This window comes from Pecten maximus, chromosome 12 (assembly GCF_902652985.1).
Source record: "Pecten maximus chromosome 12, xPecMax1.1, whole genome shotgun sequence".
Classification (NCBI taxonomy): domain Eukaryota; kingdom Metazoa; phylum Mollusca; class Bivalvia; order Pectinida; family Pectinidae; genus Pecten; species Pecten maximus.
The window spans coordinates 11,773,466-11,795,000 of NC_047026.1; the positions used below are offsets into that span (position 1 = coordinate 11,773,466).

A 21,535-nucleotide genomic window follows, 5' to 3' on the forward strand; every position below is an offset into this window, starting at 1 on the left:
ATGAAGGTCAAGGTCATCCATTTTAACAAACTTGGTAGCCCTTCACCCCAGCATGCTACAGACCCAATATCAACTCCCTGGGGCTCTTGGTTATTGAGAAGAAGTCGTTTAAAGATTTGAGCCTTTTTGACCCCTGTGACCTTGAATGAAGGTCAACTTTATTCATTTGAACAAACTTGGTAGCCCTTCACCCCAGCATGACTTTTGGTTATTGAGAAGAAGTCGTTTAAAGATTTTAGCCTTTTTGACCCCTGTGACCTTGAATGAAGGTCAACTTTATTCATTTGAACAAACTTGGTAGCCCTTCACCCCAGCATGCCTTTTGGTTATTGAGAAGTTGCTTGAATGGAAAAGTTGATGCCGGACGGACGGCCGGATGACGGACGCTGTGCCACGGCATAAGCTCACTTGCCCTTCGGGCAGGTGAGCTAAAAACTATGACTTTTTCCAAAGATCTTTGAATGAAAGTGATTTTTTTTCAATCAAACAAACACAAAGAAGAAGATTTAAAATTCCTGATGCAAACAGGCATTTTCCTTTTTTTACCTTTAATTTTGCAAATACATGTACAACAAAAGTTTTTAATAAATCAGTTTATATTTTTAATCTTAGTTTATGGTATCAACATACATGTTAAACACTACCAACTTTACAATATAGACAGTCCCATACATTCCACATACATTTATACCAAATACTGCCCGATGTGTTATTCCTATTACCTATAACATCATCTGTATCTTTAAACCACACATATATAATTTTAGTTCCTAAATCTGAGTCTGCTCCCATTGGTCATCTGCTCCGAGCACTTTCCAATATTTATTTTACACACAGACAAAACAGATACCACAATCTCAATCTTTTTTCAGCTGTCCTACAAATGTGCTTTAAATATGGCAGTGTATTATAAGCATACACAGGCAAAATGTCTTCAGGCCAAACTCAGGTCAATTTCATGTGAAAATATTCAGGTAAATTTGACCTGAAAAGTGCAGAATAGTCAATTAATGTCAAGAAACTGACCTGAAAATTTCTTCAAGTGAAATTGACCTCAGTTTCAGGTCAAATTCTTTTCAGGTCAAATTGACCTCAAGACATTTTGCCTGTGTATATATAGTAATGCATGCAAATTCTAGTAAAGTAAGGCATATTTTGTGTTAATTATGAAAGTTTCAAAATATGAGGGGGAAAAAAATATATATCCAATTTCTAGGAACTTTGAATATAAAGGAAGCTTATTATATTCTGATCATGAGTTAACTATATAGACATAGGCATGCCAACCTAAGGTCCATGTATACGTACAATGAATTGTATTTTAATACATATATAAATATACATATATGGGTTGGTAGTTTGTGCCAAGCGTCTGTGTCTACAGTACCTATATGTAGTGGTTATGTAGTTGATTATATATAATCAGCAGACTTTGCCTCAGGGACTTAATTTAACTGTTGATTCATAAAGGATTTGCAACTGATGTCCAACAAGACTGCTTTGCATACTTTTACCTTATTACATTTTCAATCATCAGATTGAACAATTAAATCAAAATTTCTTTGATATTTTTCAGCTTAATCAAAACTGTAAGATACCTTTGTGAAACATCTCAAAACATATCTAATTTTTTTCATAGACATTACACATGTATATTATGATTTCTATAAAAATCAAGGTTTAGAGTTGTTTGTGATCTTCCATCTATCAATCAGACATTCGGTATGCTGTGTATACATGTATATTGGAAAATTTCCATTTTTTCCTTTCTTTTTTTATAAGAATGCCCATTGTTAATTTGCCTTCAAGGTGAATTTTTGCGATCTCTCTTAATGTAGTAACTTAATGCCTTTTAATCAATTTCAAATTCCATCCTCTCTACAAGGGTGCAATAGAAATTAGTTAAACAGTGGAAGCTTTCCTGTATAAAGTAATGGCATTCATATACCTCATAAACAACAATATCACATACTGGTCAAGAACAGCATCCTAAATTGCCTGTAAGCCATTTTTGCCATCACTATAAACAACAGATTCCATGACAACCAAACACACATCATCAAGGTAAAATCAAACTCATGACCCAGAACTTGAGTTCAAACCCACAGAAATTTGTTCTTGTTCAGAGTTGCTGTCCGACTTCCCTGTAAGCTGTCCTTGCCTAAGTTGTTCGGCGCGTTTTAACAGTCGCGTGGTGGCACTCTCGCCTTCTGGACAGCTATATAGTTCAGGATTTGGAAAGGTTGTGACATTATTAACGGGATCTTTGAAAGTGAAGGGATTCCATGCACCCTGTATGCTGGGTGTGTCGGTGTGCCACGTCTTCCTCAATCTCATCACATCCACACCTGACCGAGTTCTCATCGCTTCCACCCATTTACAAATGTCCTCCTTCGGTAAGCCAGTCATATTGAGAGTCTGTGTATTGCCATTGACTGTGAAGAAAATGTTTATTGCTATTATAAACATGAGTTCGCAAATAAAACAAAAATTCAGCAATTTAATACTAATATGGTCTAAATTTAGTTTAGCTAAAGACCTGATGTCAAGTGAACTTTAAAAGGAACAAAAATCCTGCCTTAAAATAAAGTTTTATTTATCTAAAATAACACAACTGCAACCTACTATTATTGTATCTAATACAACTGTGCCTTACTATTTACTATATTTCAAATCAATAAATCAATTTTGGCGCCAGAATTTCAAAAGCAGGTGTCAATCCTAGCTTGTAATTGGTTTGTATTTAATGACAAATAAATAGTACTTTAATGTCAAACATGCATACTGGGTGTTGCTATTAAATGCCATACATATCCCCTACCGGTCATCGTTAAAAAGTTAAAAACAGTAACAGCGACGTCAACCCTGACCTTGACAAAAAAAACCTGAAACTCAAATTTGTATTAGACATTAAAGTCCTTTATATAATCATTGTGTGAAGTTAGATTAAAATCCCTCAAGGAATGGAGCCATCACAGCATTGACAAACTTTGGCTTCACATATATATACCAATGAGATGGACAGAAAGGAAACCTATAGTTGTCCCAGTGTTACTGGTAGGGGACAAATAACCTTTAGCAGGAATTTGTACTTATATATATATATATATACATATATGCTGATACTTACTAAATGTTGCAATTATTCTTGGTGATCTATGTCTCCTAGGCTTTACATAAACTACAACTCCTGGGTTTTCTTTGGCAAAATCCATCAAGTGATTTTCAATAAAGTTTCTACAAATAACATACAAAATCACATTAGCATAGATAGATCTGCAAACACAAAACAGGTGACAATAAAGTAATTACTTATGATGTAAATGTCATGGCTACAATAGCTCGAGTTTGACTGCTAGATCTCTGACACTTGACATCTAGCTGTCAGAATGTCCTAGTTTGGTGTCGGGCCAGAGGAAACTCAAAGAGTAGACAACATGAGCAGTAGCACTATTTTTGGTTTTGGGCAATTTTGTGAGGATGATGGCTAAATAATTAAATTGCACTTATTAGTAAGACTAAATTATAATCTAATGAATATTTTTAGCTTTGGTAAATGTGAAATACATGTATATACATTTTATGTAAGAAACGCAAATAAAAGAGTCAGAAATTTTGTGATATCAACTAGAAAATAAAAATACAATGACCAGACAGGACTCAAACCCAGGACAGCCGAATTCTTGATGGACTTTTATGAAAAGTATAGTACACTGTATCTACAATATTGTACATTTTGATCAAATAATATCACCTGGAAATTTTGTTCTCCTACATGAATTCTTTTCTGCATAAATTTTGTATTTCATAGGGAAACATTATATACTTTGTCTTTCCTTATAAAAACAATGTATTACGGTAATTAATTTTTCAAAATTATTTTATTTTTAGTATTTTGAAAATACTGGTTGATATTTTAGGTTTGGTAATTTGTACCTGCTAGTGATATTCTACTCCAAGTGCTGCCAATGATGACTCATCAGCAACACATGCCTAGCGCATGTCCCATATCTGATCTGAAAGGTGTGTCTTTTTATTACTTTTTCCCTTTCGCCAATGATTGACAGGTATGGTTTAGAATGTTTACTAGTACAGGTCTTGTTGTTTACAATGTTTGGTAATTTACTTGTATGTATATACAGGTATATATAGGCTAGTTCTTTCAGTATTTCATCTTTTGTACAAAATACATAACATGATACACCTCTAATTTTTAGTGTGTTTGATGGAACATGTACGTGTAAGTTGCTTTTTGCATTTACAAAGTACTGTATTTCATCATGTTATCAATTTGTCTTAGAACTTATATTAAAATAATTTAATGTGTAGCACGATATTGATGTTTAAGAAAAATTAGTGTTATATCAATCACTGCGCCCTAATAGTATTGATATAACTGTAGCTAGTTAGTAGTTAGTGTAAATTGTCGCACTCTTATTATTGATATATATGACACATCCTTTTAAATCTACAATAACAGTCACAGCAAATTATCGTGAATTAAGGGAACATAGCAATGTTGGAGTATTATTGAATTAGTTTTGTACGTACATGTACAATATATAAATGATAATAAGTTAATAACAGAATAATGTTATCAAATTATCAGCTGTTATGTATATTATTGTCTATTTCATTTGTTTTCTTCACAACTATCAACATATTTCTAGCAGGACAGCGTCAATAGTTTAATTTACACAATCGTTGCCTTTTATCGAGAAAAAAAAGTACCGAACAGGTAGTAAGTACCGAAACGACATGCGCCTTAATCCGGAAGGATTTGTTACCGAATCGAAAAGGACCAACACCGGCCATTCAGGCCTCAGACCACAATTATACTTCCGGGTCGTTGTACACGAATGTAGTACATATTGAAATTTCAGGACTGTTGCTAAATATTTTTTCCTGACTTAGCTGTTACAGATATGGACATAATTTTAGCATAGATTTATAGTGCAATATTTAATCTAGTGGCAGAATTTTGTTTTGACACCATTTCCATGTTTGTTTGTGAGGCAGGACACGGGGAGTTATAAGGCTTGAGTAGTAATATTTTGTGATTTTCCTACAATATAATAGGGTGGTTACACTTAAATATTAATAACTTTGTTAAATGCCGGTCATGGGGTACTTTCCAGCTCACTGTATGTTCAGCTTGAATAGTTCTACACGTGATGTGAAAGCTAGATTTTTTGCAAACTTCTGAAATATTTTAATTTCGATTTTTCTTTGGTAGAACAAAGAGGGAAATTAATTGTGGTCTGAGGCCTGCATAGAACGCACCTTTCCGATGTAAACATTCGTGCGTGGACCTTAAATTAGAAACATCGCGAACTTTTAACATTTCCTGTGCAGTTGTGTGTATTTTACCTATATGCAGATGACATTTCATGTACTTTCTGTGAGTTTTTAATTAATGACAGCTTCATTTTAGTAACTACACCCCCAATACACCTCGTTTCGATGATCGTTTCTATTGCGGATCCTTGTCTCTGATCACACTGGACATGTTTGTCGAGAAAACATGTTGGTATTTGTGTTTGCTACACATTTCTAGTATACGCTTTGAGGTTACTTTAAAGTTTCAGATGTGTACTAGCACTGTTTATGAAGATAAACGGTTTTGCGCTATATTTTGGTATCGCTTTTAGGGTAAAAACCGTAATACTGTTAACCGCAGTTTTGCTCATTTCACTATTTACATGTACTGTACAAAGTCAGGGGCTATATTTTCCAATAGTACATAGTGTGCTGACATGTTAAATGACTGGCCACATAGCAAATGTCGATTATTTTGTAAAATTGTGATTAAAAAATCATGATTATTATTTGAATTAATCACAAAATCTTCTAAAATTTCACATTTTCTGTCAAAAATCTTTTCTACATGCAACAAAGCAGGTGCTGTTGTTATAAGCTGGGCATAAAGTGTAATGTATGTATCTTGTGATGTATTGTAGTGGTTTAAATTAATTTCAATTCAAAATTTGAAAGAAAACAACACGATATTGTTCCCCCCTCCCAAATATTTGAATTTCACTCAATGTGATATAGTGTATACATTCTAATTCACAATATTTCAACACATTTTTCTCAGAACAGGTTTTTCCTTTATTATTTCCTTCGTTCTATGTAAGCGAATGGTTTAAATATGTATTTTGGCATTTTAAACACAGATCATTGAAAATTTGGTATTCATGCAAAAACAGATGATAGGATTTTGCCCTGTCCAAGGACATGGTCTCTCAGAAGGACACATAATGTAGATATACAGTGAAATTTTACATCAGACTTGTGAAACTTTAATTGATAATTAAACATTTGCTCTGTCACAAAGGGAATTTGTTCAATTGTGACCTTTGTTTTAAAGTATTCATGAGTTTAAATAGGTTCAAAGTTTGTCCGTCACGCCACTCCAGATTTGGGTCTGAAAATTAGTCAAGTATGAGGCATACCTATGCACATTAAACTCACTGTAATTTCCATACTTGCGCAAATGTATTAATTGTCTTTGCATATTTGAGTACAGATTTAGTATCACTTTATATAATTGAAGTAATGATTTTAGAAAAATGAATTTAACTTCACATTTTAAGCATTTAAATGAAATTTTTCCTTAAAAAATTGTAAAATCCCATTTTAATTTTCAAAAAAATCGTTGAAAACTTGAATTTATGCCAAAAATTTAAACGGTGAGATGTTGTGTAACTTCCCAGAATTACTTGACATGAAAATTCAGTCACATTACTTGGTGCCAGTACAAGTTATGCTCTCTTTAATACTCTGAGGTAGACTTCCAGAACAGTGTACCCCCAGGGGACCCTTGACCACTTGACCACTAATTACCTGATTACTACTAAGTGACCCCCAAGTGTGTCTATGTAAATATTATCTTTAAAAACTGGTCTTTCAGAATATAAAAAATTAGACAGGCTGAGACATCAAATAAAAAAGTTATTCACTAATATATACAAAAATCTTTTTTAAATCTTGAATTTTCAAGTTTTTCTTAATTAACATGTTATAACATCTTTATTTTTTTCAAGAGCATAATAAAAATATGACACAAGTTAGTCTGCTGAATGTGTGTTATTGTCATAAATTCATTGCAACTCTTCCATCAACATTGTGTGCAAAACAGGGATGTTTGCATGGTGACCCTGCTCAGTTAGTGAAAATTGGCCCCTGGCCAGGGGTAGGGGTAGTAAAATTACCATAGAATTTTTATTTTTGAACAGAATAAATTCAAATTTGATTTTAAACTTAATCAATAGCATACAATACTGTATACTAAATAAGAATTTTAGTTTTCAGCATTTGACATATATACAGGCCTCAGACCACAATTATACTTCCGGGTCGTTGTACACGAATGTAGTACATATTGAAATTTCAGGACTGTTGCTAAATATTTTTTCCTGACTTAGCTGTTACAGATATGGACATAATTTTAGCATAGATTTATAGTGCAATATTTAATCTAGTGGCAGAATTTTGCTTTGACACCATTTCCATGTTTGTTTGTGAGGCAGGACACGGGGAGTTATAAGACTTGAGTAGTAATATTTTGTGATTTTCCGGATTTTCCTACCATATAATAGGGTGGTTACACTTAAATATTAATAACTTTGTTAAATGCCGGTCATGGGGTACTTTCCAGCTCACTGTATGTTCAGCTTGAATAGATCTACACGTGATGTGAAAGCTAGATTTTTTGCAAACTTCTGAAATATTTTAATTTCGATTTTTCTTTGGTAGAACAAAGAGGGAAATTAATTGTGGTCTGAGGCCATACAGCCCAGTGCAGTTCCGCTACACTTGCACGAGTTATCGTTCTTTAGCCGGTTCGGATTTGATGAGAATGAATTTACACTAAGAATCGAATGATGTTATTTAGCCACTTTCATCTTCCATAATACGTATACATGGTCATGGCCACAATATCAGTGATAAGTGTGTCAAATAACACACGTAGTTTACATACTGTATGCACACACGTGTTGAAGTGCTGATATCGTGGTGGCCATGGGTGTCTGATCTAAATCTTACCTCATGCCTAAACTGTCAGCGTGTGATTTACACAAGTTTATCGTTATTCTTTGCAGCTGGCAAACATAGCGACCAAGTCCATTTTGCATAGAATTCTTCAGGAACGTACTTGGCATAGACCGGCTCGACATGTTTACAAATTATTGTCCTTGCTCTTTCACTTTGAAATTACACCGGATACTAAATAAGGCAAATAAAATAAAAAGGAATACCCGGATAAAAAATTCCGGAATTGGGTAAATCACCCAATTTTTAAATAAAACGTTTCATAATATTAAATCTTTTAAAACTTATGAGTGATTTATGTTATTATGCTTCCAGAGAAATAAATTTCATTGTGAACGTTAAAAAACCTTAAGCATTTAGAAAAGATGTAGTACATTTCAATATAGTACAGTACAACATTCAGCAGAGCAACACAGTAGAATGAATTCCGCCCGAATAAGCCGGAGGGGGAAAAGGCTTGAAGTAAATTTAGGTTTTCGTTTTATTTGTTTTTTGTTTATTTATCACTCACAAAAGCTTTACTTATATTATTTTTTTTTATAATGTATTATATTGTTCCAGGTCAGATTACGGTGAATAGTTTGTTAGACAGCGACAACATGTCTGATCACATATTCTTCATTGTACGCTGACCAGCACTATTTTAAAAGCTTAATGGTTTGTCTGAAGTCTAACAGTTAACTAGAATGTAGATCTTTTAAAAAGACATTACTATACCTCATATGTTAATTTGTAACAGTGGTTTGTCATCTTGCCAATCATTTTTGATAGAACAGACAGGAAAACTACAATAGTGTACCAGTCACTCTAGCTTTCCAATGATCGTCGTTATCGACCGACCTGTTGCGTATATATTATAATGTAAACTTTATTTTATTCATTCATTGGTAACACATGAAAAGTAGACACAATCAGAAAAAAATACAGCATGAAATGGATTCAGAAACAAGTTTTTTAAAAACTTATATTAATCCGTCTCCGTTATTGACTCATCAATTTAGCATGGTAACAAAGTGGGAGAATGAATATGAATATTGAAATAACTCTATATTGGAAAGAGACAGGTAGTGGGAAATGATAAGATGAGAAGGGAAAGAGAAAGAGGGAGACTGCCGATACCATTGTTCATTTAAAAAGAACTGCATGCTGATACAACTGTGAAAACGATAAATACAGAGTTGAAACGTGGAATTAATCGAATCTCTTGGAGCTGATAATGAATTGTTGCACACATTTAAAAATCAAGGAATTTTCGTCAAAAGTTAAGTTGTTGCTGCCAAAAAGTAATATTTCTGTCGAAATAGGATGTTTTAGGGCAAAGAGGGAACGATTTCGAAGGTCGGAAAAAAGTCTACAATGTAATAAAAAATGTTCGTTAGTTTCATCAACTTGACAGTAGGAGCAAAGTGGACTGTTTACCAGATTCCTACGAAACAAATAATATTTTAGTGAACTGCACTCCATCCTCAATCTTGCATGGTGAATCTGACCCAATCTACTGCCGATAAGAAAATATGGTGGGACTTTAAGATTTTGTGCGTTTAGATGATATTTTAGTTTTGTTATTGAGGGACTGGTTTTTATTCCATCAGGAAGTGCATTCCAAAGACTAATTACAGATGGCAGAAAGGATTTCATGAAAAGGCTTGTGCGACCGGAAGGTGGACGGAAATTATTACCTAATCTAGTGTTATGATCATGAATATTATTATTTCGATGAGGAAGTAATTCTTGAAGATACTGGGGTAGGAAACCATGAACTATTTTATGAAAGTGGATAATCTTGTGATGTTTGCGTCTTTGTTCTAGTGGAAGCCAGCCTGTTTCAAGATAAAGTTTTACCCTACTAGTAAGTCTAGTTCCACCAGTAACAATCCTTGCTGCTTCTAATTGAAGATCTTCTAATATGTCTGATTGGGCTTTGGAGAGGTTGTCCCAGATTATGTCTCCATATTCAAAAATTGGACGAATCATAGAAAAATACAGAGTTTGAAGTGATGCACGATCTAAAGTAAACTTAAATCTACGTAGCATATTTAATTTGGGTGAAATTTTAGATTTTAGAAAATTTATGTGAACCGTCCACCCACCATTTTCCGAAAGATATAAACCAAGATGTTTATGTGAGGTAACAGCAGTAAGTAAGGTATTAGTCATAGTTAATGGAGGATGTAGTGGGTTATTTGTCTTTTTAGATATTAATAAGGTTACAGTTTTTGCAGGATTAAATTTAACCAACCACTTAGATGACCATTCATGAATCTTATTTAAATCGTGATTTAAAATATCTGTAGTGTTTCTAACTGTATCGACAATGACGTATAAGGATGTATCGTCTGCAAATAACTTTATATTAGCTCTTATGTCTTCCACAATATCGTTAATGAATATTAAAAACAACAACGGGCCAAGAATTGAACCTTGGGGAACTCCGGCTTTTACATTTGACCAATTAGAGAATTTACCATTAATTACTACTCTTTGTTTTCGATGAAGAAGATAATTTTTGAACCAATTTAGTAGAGAACCCCTTATCCCAATACATGACAATTTACATAAAAGTCCCTTATGCCAAACACGATCGAATGCTTTACTAACATCAAAGAATACCATTCTTATTTCTTTACCATTATCTAAAGCAGAGTAAATATCATGAGTGATAGCAAGTAGTTGATTAATGGGTGAATCGCAACGCCTGAATCCAGATTGGAAAGGGGAGAGTAGAGAGTGAGTATGTAAGAAATTGTAAACATATTTATAAACACATCTTTCCATGAGTTTACCAATAATGGAAAGTAATGAAATAGGTCTATAATTAGTTAAGATGGATTTACATTCTTTTTTGTGCACAGGCGTGACATTAGCTGACTTCCATTCTGTAGGAAAGATACCAGATTCGAGAGATTTGTTAAATAAAGAACAAAGAGGTTTACATATAATATCAGCAGATTCCTTGAGTAATCTAGCATTTACAAGATCAGGACCAATGGCTTTAGAACAATCAAGATTCAGTATTGCATCCTTAACATCAGTAGCAGTTATGTTAATATTAGATAGATTATAGTTATGTCCATAGTCAATGTTAGGCAAAGCAGTGTTAGTATCATCAATATTAGATTGGGAACAGAAAAAATCGTTGAATAAACAAGCTTTTTCGAAATCGTCAGAGATGCAAGTGTCATTATGAAGAAGTGGGGGTATTGAAGAGTTTTTACGATTAGGAAATAATGAGTATACAGTTTTCCACCACTTCTTCACACTGAGATTTGAAGGTTTCTGAAGGTTTTCACAGAGGTTATTGACATATGCGACTTTAGCCTTTTTAATAGAATTGATACATTTATTACGAATTTGGCGGAAACTTGTCCAGTGAGCATCTGTTGGAGAACGTTTGGCTCTTTTGTGGGCACGTTTGCGTTTACGAATTAATCTTTTGATTTCATTTGACATCCAGGGTGGTTCATTAGATCGTACAGTGATAATTTTGTTAGGTATACATGTTTTAGCAATTGCAAGCAATATGTCTGTAAAATTTTTGACCGAATCATCAATATCATCAACGACGATCAGTGTATTCCAGTTTAAATCATTCAATTTCCCTCTAAATAAATCGTAATTTCCCTCATCGAAGAGCCAAATGTTACGCTTAAAACTTTGCTGGATCGGTTTAGTTATATTAAAAGAACAGAAAGTAGGACAATGGTATCTAACCGGTTGGTCAAGGAAGCTCTCTCCGACAATACATTTACTAATTATGCTACTATCACTAACACACACAATATCTAAAAGTGAGTTTGAGGATTCAGTAAAAAATGTTGAGGATTCTACTAATTGAGACAAGTTATAGAGAATAAGCATATCTCGCAAGTGAGAGGACTGATTTTCGACCAACAAGTTAGCGTTGAAATCACCTGTAAATACAATGTTAGTTATACCCGTGTTAAAGGCTTGTTCAACAGAGTGAGATATGTGAGACCAGGTGATAATTGGAGAATTTGGAGGTCTATAAAAAGTACCATACAAAAACTTCTCTGTGCCAAGAACTATTTCCAACCATACACATTCTATGGTTGGTAATTCTAGATCTTGCGTATATATTATCTCTACATATTTTGGTTCATAATTTGCAGTAAACCATACTCATATTAGAAAATAAAATCATTAGACCACATAAGGTAATCTTTTGATACAGTTTTGGATGGAAAACTTAAACCTGCTTTACTCCTCTAGTGGAAAACTTTATTTTTTGCCATAGCACAGGCCCCTGGGACCTTTGGAATTTTTCAAACCTATTTCAAGTGTTCATTCTAAGGGTACTACAAATTATATCTGGTTTTGGTCAAGTTGGTTCGTGGGCAAAATTCTATTGTTCGTGAATGAGGTTCTTTTAATGTAAGCATTCTGTGCTGACTGCCACCGGTGAGCTCCTTGATTTGTTTCCGATATAGATGGGTCTTGAGTGACGAATTGAAATTTCTTATGCAAATTTTTTTCTTAGACCTACTTAAACCATCAGGATTTTAGTCTTGGTATGAAGGATTACGTTCCCTGTCACGAAATGAATAATTATATTAATTACTCTGTTCGAAATCCCTTTTATCTAGAGACAATGGATATAAACAAATGGTTTCTATTATAAAGTGACTTTTGATTTTTTAATAAATACACACTGAGTACAAATAACACTTATACATGTATATGTTATGATAGACTGATTTGTGTAGCATCGGCCTATTTGTCTATAGGCAGCTACGCGGCTACTGGGCAGACATGCTCAGAACACAGAAAACACCAACAGATTGATCAGTCAACTGTTTCAGGGAGTTTCTAAAGGTACTAATCTGGAGTTGAAATCGTATTAATCAGACGAATTGAATCACAAGGGTATGTAATAACTATTATATATACATTTGTATATATTATTTCTTATCATTTTTCTGTATAATAAACAATTGATTCCATCATTTATGTTTTACGGAAGAAGACGGACCCGAAGGGTTTTTTTTTGTGTCAGATCCCATCTGAATATTTTCAAATAAAAATGTTTAAATCAAACAAATTATTGCCCTGTGACAACACTGTTAATATTTTATCAGCTTATAAATACTCATTACCATATTTATGACCCTGACTGTAGGGTGATATGTAGGTTTATAGGTACACGAAGGTATCATACATACATTTCCCGAGGGAGATCAGCCCTCAGGATATATACCATCCAATAATAATATGAAAATGAAAAAAAAAAAAAAAAAAAAAAAATGCATACCACCCTACAACCAGGGTCATAAACGTATGATATGGTAATGAGTATTTTGAAACTGAGAAAACATCATTGTACATGTAAGAGTGATGTTGCTGTTATGTACTACGCGAAGGAATGATTACCTATTGTGTGTTCGCAACGGTGGCAGAAAATGTATATAGATTATATTCATTGTATATAGAGACATATCTGTCTATAAAGACCGCCCAGTGGGAGACAGAAAACAGTCACTATATGCAGGTTTCCTTTATAGACAGGTTGAGATTTTCGCACCCACCAGTGTACGTGAAACTGTCAGAAATTACTTGCCATTGAGCAGCAGTGGACCATTATTTTTTTACATGAAGTCATAATAGGTATTGTACAGTCAAAAAGCAACAGAAGTAGCATTTGCCTGCGAGACCTATAAAAAACGTAAAAAAGTGACATTGCCACACAAAAATCAATTATTTAATTTCAAAGCTTTAACAGTTTGTTATATATGTACGCTGTTCAGTTCAAATATATAGCTTGTATAATAATATGTCCCTGGACAAATCAACCTCTGGTGGATATTTTCCAGCGTTAAATCAACATTCGTTATGAAAGACAAACCAAACAACGATACATGGCCATATTCCACTCAATTTATCACAAATACATATTGTTTAATTAGATCGTTTGTAATATTAAAATGAAATAAACATTAATCATCGTCCTGGTAGTGCTTTGTAGTCCATCAATGCACATTTATCAATGCGGTTCAGAGTGATGATACTGTCAACCACTACATGCTTAAAATACAACTTATAATACTGTTGATATGCCTTTGACTAAATGTGTTAACCTAACATCATGTAACTTTTCGGAATATGACAATACTGTTAAATATTTGTTAACTGGAACTTTGACAATCTGAATAAAGTCAGCTGTTACATCGTTACGGGAAATAAAAAATGCTATGGAATGCAATAATTGTGTCATTGAATGATACAAAATAACTCTCTCGTCTGTGAAAATTTCACCCATGTGACATTTTCTGCACCCACGTCAAATTTCAGGTTAAACTGACGTCTCCCTGATAGAAAATTACTTTATAGGACGATTTGGACAGAATGAATGGACGTAGGACGAACCCTCCAGCTCGTGTCCGAGATGGTCGGCTGATAGCGCTATTGTTAAAATGATAGTTTCTACATTTGCTTGGCGCTTAGTATTTTAGAAGTAGGGCGACTGACTTGCCTGTTGTCAATATTACGTGACCGGGTGAAGTGCCCTGCTGGGTGTCTTCTGCAGTGTGCTTCAGTGAGGTAGCGCTATAATGACGTCATCAGTTATCACAAGGTGACAAACACAAATATACAGCGGTCTCCCAAAACACATACAATCACACGTACACTTACACAACACATGCATTTCGCATACAGGAATGGGGGTTGGGGAGTCCATAAATGGCCATAGCTGTTGATAGGACGTTAAACAATATCCAAACCAAATCAAACCCGCGCTTGATTCTATCCTTGGTGTCGCAAGGTACCTGATCAAGTAAGCATCTGATACTTTCGTGAATACTTGACTTATCCGGGTAGTATATTAGTTATTTATTTATTTATTTCAAACAAATTTATACGACTTTGTCTCCTGTTGGTCTTTTTGACCAATGTTTCCATCATTTTATACTAGACAGATCCCTGGTGTACTGTTCAATCTTGCTTTATCGCCTTGGAGTTTCTTTCCCAATTCTGCAAGTCAACGGACATAACTGTCCTTTGGCAGCTGTATGGTGCAGTTAATTATACAATTATGAGTCTAATGTAACTAAATCTTAATTTGTATTTGAAGCTTTTAACGTTTTCGGTTCCTTTTGTATAACCTTCACATGAAATTATGTTTAAGAAATATGGCATAGTGTAGAATATTTGATGAAATGGGATACGTATTGCTGTATGAACTTTATCAAACAGAGGGGCTGCAGCACCTCTCCACCAAGAACAGCACCTCTCCACCAAGAACAGCACCTCTCCACCAAGAACAGCACTTCTCCACCAAGAACAGCACCTCTCTACCAGGAACAGCACTTCTCCACCAAGAACAGCACCTCTCCACCAAGAACAGCACCTCTCTACCAGGAACAGCACTTCTCCACCAAGAACATCACCTCTCCACCAAGAACATCACCTCTCCACCGAGAACAGCACCTCTCCACCAAGAACATCACCTCTCTACCAGGAACAGCACTTCTCCACCAAGAACAGCACTTCTCCACCAAGAACAGCACCTCTCCACCAAGAACAGCACCTCTCTACCAGGAACAGCACTTCTCCACCAAGAACAGCACCTCTCCACCAAGAACAGCACCTCTCCACCGAGAACAGCACCTCTCCACCAAGAACAGCACTTCTCCACCAAGAACATCACCTCTCCACCAAGAACAGCACCTCTCCACCAAGAACAGCACCTCTCCACCAAGAACAGCACCTCTCCACCGAGAACAGCGCCTCTCTACCAGGAACAGCACTTCTCCACCAAGAACAGCACCTCTCTACCAAGAACATCACATCTCCACCAAGAACAGCACTTCTCCACCAAGAACAGCACCTCTCCACCAAGAACAGCACCTCTCCACCGAGAACAGCGCCTCTCCACCAAGAACAGCACCTCTCCACCGAGAACAGCACTTCTCCACCAAGAACAGCACCTCTCCACCAAGACCAGCACTTCTCCACCAAGAACAGCACCTCTCCAACGAGAACACCACCTATCCACTAAGAACATCACCTCTCCACCAAGAACAGCACTTCTCCGCCAAGAACAGCACCTCTCCACCAAGAACAGCATTTCACCACCAAGAACAGCACTTCCCCACCTAGAACATCACCTATCCACCGAGAACACCACCTCTCCACCAAGAACAGCACCTCTCCACCAAGAACACCACCTATCCACAAAGAACATCACATCTCCACCAAGAACAGCACTTCTCCACCAAGAACAGCACCTCTCCACCAAGAACAGCACTTCTCCGCCAAGAACAGCACCTCTCCACCAAGAACAGCATTTCACCACCAAGAACATCACCTATCCACCGGGAACACCACCTCTCCACCAAGAACAGCACCTCTCCACCAAGAACAGCACCTCTCTACCAAGAACAGCACTTCTCCACCCAGAACAGCACTTCTCCACCGAGAACAGCACCTCTCCACCAAGAACAGCACATATCCACCAAGAACAGCACCTCCCCACCAAGAACAGCAATTCTACACCAAGATGTTGACAATTCTTTCGACCAATTTGTAATTCCCTCCCTCGTCTCCTAGCTATCGTGTAATTTAGGCACTTGACATTACTGACATGTCCTTGAATGACGAAACAGCTGGTGCCAGTGTGCTTCGGTTAGTGTGTGTAATGCTATCGGAAAATACATGTGGTATTTCGGGACAAGAATGACAACCGTACCAATCCGAAATCAAGATAGATAGATAAATAAATACATAAATTAAAATAAAGATGAAATAATAACAATGAAAAAATAAAGATAAAATAATTAAAACAGATTATATAATGATTAGCCCGCTACCTTAACTAATTATACTTAGATACTAATTAACTAACTGTAATCTTATTGTAAAATTTCAATGACTATGATGTTGGAAAGTTTACTTGTTCCTAGCTACTGTACACAATCGCGTTCCTTTATCGGGTTCGTACCATTTGTACCAAATGGGCACGGTATAGTATAATGGAATGCAATTAAATCTCAGGCGAGTTCCAAACATGGCGACCGTCGCTCGCTTCAAACATAAAACCCGAGTATTTTTCTTTTTACAACGTAACGGATGTAAAATCAATACCTGAATACTTCCGTCAAACATTGACAATATAATTTATGAGATTTCATCGCAAATTACGAGTTCCACTTTCGTTTTTAACAAAAAATACATTTGCGTGTCATATGAAAAACCACAGTTCCATCATCTTGGATCCAAGTGGTTTATTCAAAAAAAAAAAAAAAAAAAAAAACCGATCCACAAGAACCTGTACAGTTATGTTGGTACAGCGCATTCCATTATGAGTGCAGCAGATTCGCACTGGTGCATTTGTTTGTTTGTTTTTGTTTAACGTCTTATTAACAGCAAGGGTCATTTAAGGACGTGCCAGGTTTTGGAGGTGGAGGAAAGCCGAAATACCCGGAAAAAAACCGGTGCAACTGGTACGGACTCGATAAAGGAACACACGGATGGTGTGGAATATGCTGTCCATCAGCCCAAAAACTAAGTGCTCAATTTCACTTCACACACAAGCAAACTATTAATTTTCTGTAAATATTATTGAATAACCAGACCTAATTTTGTGCGTTCGTATGTTCCGACATTAGCGGCGTCGATTTTGCAAGTACTAGCTGTCCCGTATGGTAAATATTAGATAGAAGGACCTCCTGGCGGCCTCATGCGTTTCTCGGGTTTCCACTTAAACTAGTACCAATATCCGGTTTCATTCCTTTATTATGGTAATGGACATCAGAGAAACTACCCGATCGTTTAAGGAGATTGTCCATTTTCTTGAAGACAGGGAAGATGGATACATCACTCAGTCATCTGGAATAGTACCACAGTCTAAAAGATGTGTGCAAGATGAAGGACAAGAAGGGTGTTGTTTGGGTTGCGAAGTCATTCACCATGTGCATGCAGTAATACTTTTGTCGGTACCTATATAGACTCCATTTTGCTTTACTGATATTCTTAGTTCTTGGAACTGTTTGTCTTCTTCAAAGGTGCAACGCCTTAGGAGTATTACTAGTGATTTTCCTTTCATTTCCTTTTACACATTGTAGGTCCAGTTACTTTTGATATCCCCAGATATAACGTTATCTACATGTATGTATTTAGTACCTATTTGATCTTAAATAAGTTTTTATCTCATTTCAAATGAAATATCTTTAAGATAATTTTTAAGACATAACTCCAAAACTGATATTTTGACAACCTTTGAAGCTAAAATCTGGTGGACAAAATCCAAGGCAGCCATTTTGTTGCGCCATATTCGTAGCGTCATTTTCCATATTATGACGTCACGATAAATTTCTGACTTGCTAATACAACACGATCCAGGGTGTATATGACATGTATGGAAACTATTTCATGGCTGGATTCTTTGGATAACAAACTGACTCTGTAGCAAGCTTAAACTTTCTACACAAGAGTGCTAGAAGAGGAATTAATCAAACAAAACAGAAGATTTCATAATTGAATTACATACAGGAATTGAACTTGCACTAGGCATTTAAAATATCTACATGGAACTTTCCTTTTGTTATATTTGTCAGCCTATACAATCAGAAAAATAATGAAGTCTGTAATTTATTTGTGTTTTTTCCCCTAGGGATGTTTTTCTCTCTCCACATTCGATCGATAGTAGACATAAGCTAATCATGAAGAGATATCTTGTATCAAGTATGATGTAGAATTAAATCTTCCGCATAAATTCTTTGTTTGGTTGCTTAGGGGAATATAGACATTGTCATTTCTTCTATACATTTATTAGTCTGAAAAGAATACTTGTCTAGATCTCCATGATATTTGACAGAAGTCGACACAAGGGATTAACAGCGAATTCATAAAGTTACACTGTAAATTTGTTATTTATGAGGAATTTTAACTAAATTGGGTGGATACTTGGAAACGAAACTACGTACAAATAAATCATGTTTCAATTTAGGTCAATTAGGAGCAGGAAGTCCTCAAGGATCGATTATAGCGCACTCTATGACTCTAAATAAGTATTTATGTTATTGTTAATTTGTGGTAACCTCGCTGGCACTTTTTGCTGACATGTCATTATTTAAATTGCCTTTTAAATCAATTTTTTCTCAGCGGGGTATTAGTATAGTAAAAGTACTGTGTGTTTAAACAGTTTCGGGAAACGTAAATAATTAATCTTTCCATATTCACGTTAGCAGAATATCGTTATCACAATGAACACTTTAACACGTGTAAGCAGTGTAAAGGCAATTGGTCCCTTCCTCACAAATACCAACACTCAACTCAAGTCCAATTGTTAGGCTGTCTCAAAAAGGCATAAGGAAGAAGAAAACTGATAAGAAAAAAAATGGAAAGATCAGATTCATTAAGTTACTGTAGACGTATTCATTTCGGCGCACTTAAATTTTCGCGCATTTCCAAATTTTTACAAATAAACCCAATGAAGAATTAGCGCATTATCCTATTTTTTGTTGGGAAAACACCTTGATAATTTAATTATCGTAATCATAATCTAGCGCAATGCTTCAAGAGCGGAAAGCGCTACCATATGAATACCACTAAAATATGCCCGTTTGCAGTTTGCAATGGGACAGCAGGTAAAATTCTAACGCTCGAACTTGCAGGGAGGCACTTCCTGAAAACAAACAAATAAAATCGCTATCTACAATTGTATATCCCATCAAACAGTCTAGAGACATAAAAGACGCAATATTTGTCAAACTGAAATTGCCTAGAACCAAACCGGTGATAGTGTAGTTTTCATAGAAACCGTATAAAATCAGATGTCGCCAGCTTGGGAGTCTTACATCATAGCTGCATGCATGATTAAAACAGGAAAACTGATATAGTTTAGTTTGTAAAACAAGCATATCTTTAAAATATTGATGAGTGTGGATAACTACGAATGTCAGACAATGAAATAACGACTGTGATAATTTATAGCCATCCTACTCGTTTCCGTTCTTCTATGAAGAACTCCATTAATATCGACTGGATTTCCAATTATCTCAATGATGAAGATTAACATTGAGGAAGTTACCATGTCATAGGCACTGAATCACGACAGGTTTTGTTGCTTAGGTAATGTTAGGCGTCTTAATATGGCATTAACTTGACAATGCACCTGATGATGGGGTCAGTTACATGTTAATGCAGATTATGACCGTTATAACACAGTGGTATGTCGCTCAACAATAGTCTTAGTCCTCAGACACCCAATCGGGAAAGTTTAAAAGACGGAAATAGAGGCAAGAACGAAAGAAAAATATGATATCTCAACGTTTCCATCAAAATGCCAAAAAAAATTAAAATACAACCATATGACCTTCAATAGAATGTAGCTACAATCGTTACAACCAGCCCATTAACGTTTAGTATCACTGATGCCGTTCCATAAAAGTATCCGTTGACGAATTTGACACAGGAGAAATAATCTATTTTGTTGTCGGTGTTTCTAGGGTGAGACCTGAGGCTAATATAACTGGTTTGTCTTGAACTGTTCATTGTATTGTTTTTTCCCCTTATTCCACTATGTTTGTTTGCTCCCATCATCAATCAGGTACATTTTAGGAGAGGGTGTCAGTTGCTACGTCAATGAGGCATGTCGCACACAATCAACAGCAATTTGGTTAAAGTGTCTACCCCAAAGACCACACACCACACTATGTGATCTCGGCCTCCTGAAAAACGCAAATTGCCCGAGTCTTTATCGCTGAACTCAAACCTCAGATGCTATTTGATTATGGTAACTCTCCATCATGGCATGTAAACATGTGTCGTTCGCCAATATACCTAGTTGATGGAACGATGGAAATTTACCAGAAGCGATATCCTGAAATAGTAATAATTATAATCGATCAATTTTAATACACCAAGCGAAAGACACGTTTTAAATTGGAATCATTCAAAACATGCTATCCGTAAATGTTTGAAAAATATTATTTGAAAGATATCCTCGTAAAGAATGCCGCAGTGACAGCGAAAATGTAGATTTTATTAATCAAACTGCTCATAAATTGCGTGAAAGTTTCTTCAATGCTGCCAAACATGTTTTTGTAAATACCTAACCAATAATAACCACCAAACATAAGAATTAAAACATAACTCCTAAGTATACTACGGAATGTAAATCTGCTAGGCAACATTGTAGTAAAGCCAAGAGTTTATTAAAAGGTACTGTGGCATATCCCTCAAAGAAAGCCAATACGGTAAGGAGCGAAAGTGGCGTAAAAAACTGTTGTCCGCTGTGAATACGCGTTGTACATAAAACCAAGATGAAAACAAAATTACGCAATTTTAGGTCTGGAAACCCACAAGCATATTGCAAAATACTAAATCAATGTAGCTGTAATGGTAGAAAAAGAGAAACATCAAGGTTATATTCAACTTTTTATCACATATTTTATCAATGAAGCGGAGTGAGATGACAATATATTCTTTTTTATTAAGGAACTCAAAGAGCTGTCAAGGTTGG

At 35.5% G+C, this 21,535-nt stretch overlaps 2 protein-coding genes across 2 annotated transcripts; one reads left to right on the plus strand and one right to left on the minus strand.

Moving 5' to 3' along the window:
- Positions 1-588: 588 nt before the first annotated feature.
- LOC117339561 (39S ribosomal protein L43, mitochondrial-like) lies at positions 589-8,238 on the minus strand. Its single transcript, XM_033901241.1, has 3 exons — positions 8,050-8,238; positions 3,131-3,237; positions 589-2,435 (listed from the first exon to the last, which is right to left on the minus strand). The coding sequence occupies exons 1-3, from the start codon at positions 8,178-8,180 to the stop codon at positions 2,077-2,079; spliced, it is 597 nt and encodes a 198-aa protein (XP_033757132.1). The 5' UTR covers positions 8,181-8,238; the 3' UTR covers positions 589-2,076.
- A 6,989-nt stretch (positions 8,239-15,227) lies between these two features.
- LOC117339811 (mucin-1-like) lies at positions 15,228-16,577 on the plus strand. Its single transcript, XM_033901522.1, has one exon. It carries the CDS (start codon positions 15,228-15,230, stop codon positions 16,575-16,577), a length of 1,350 nt encoding a protein of 449 aa, XP_033757413.1.
- Positions 16,578-21,535: the final 4,958 nt, after the last annotated feature.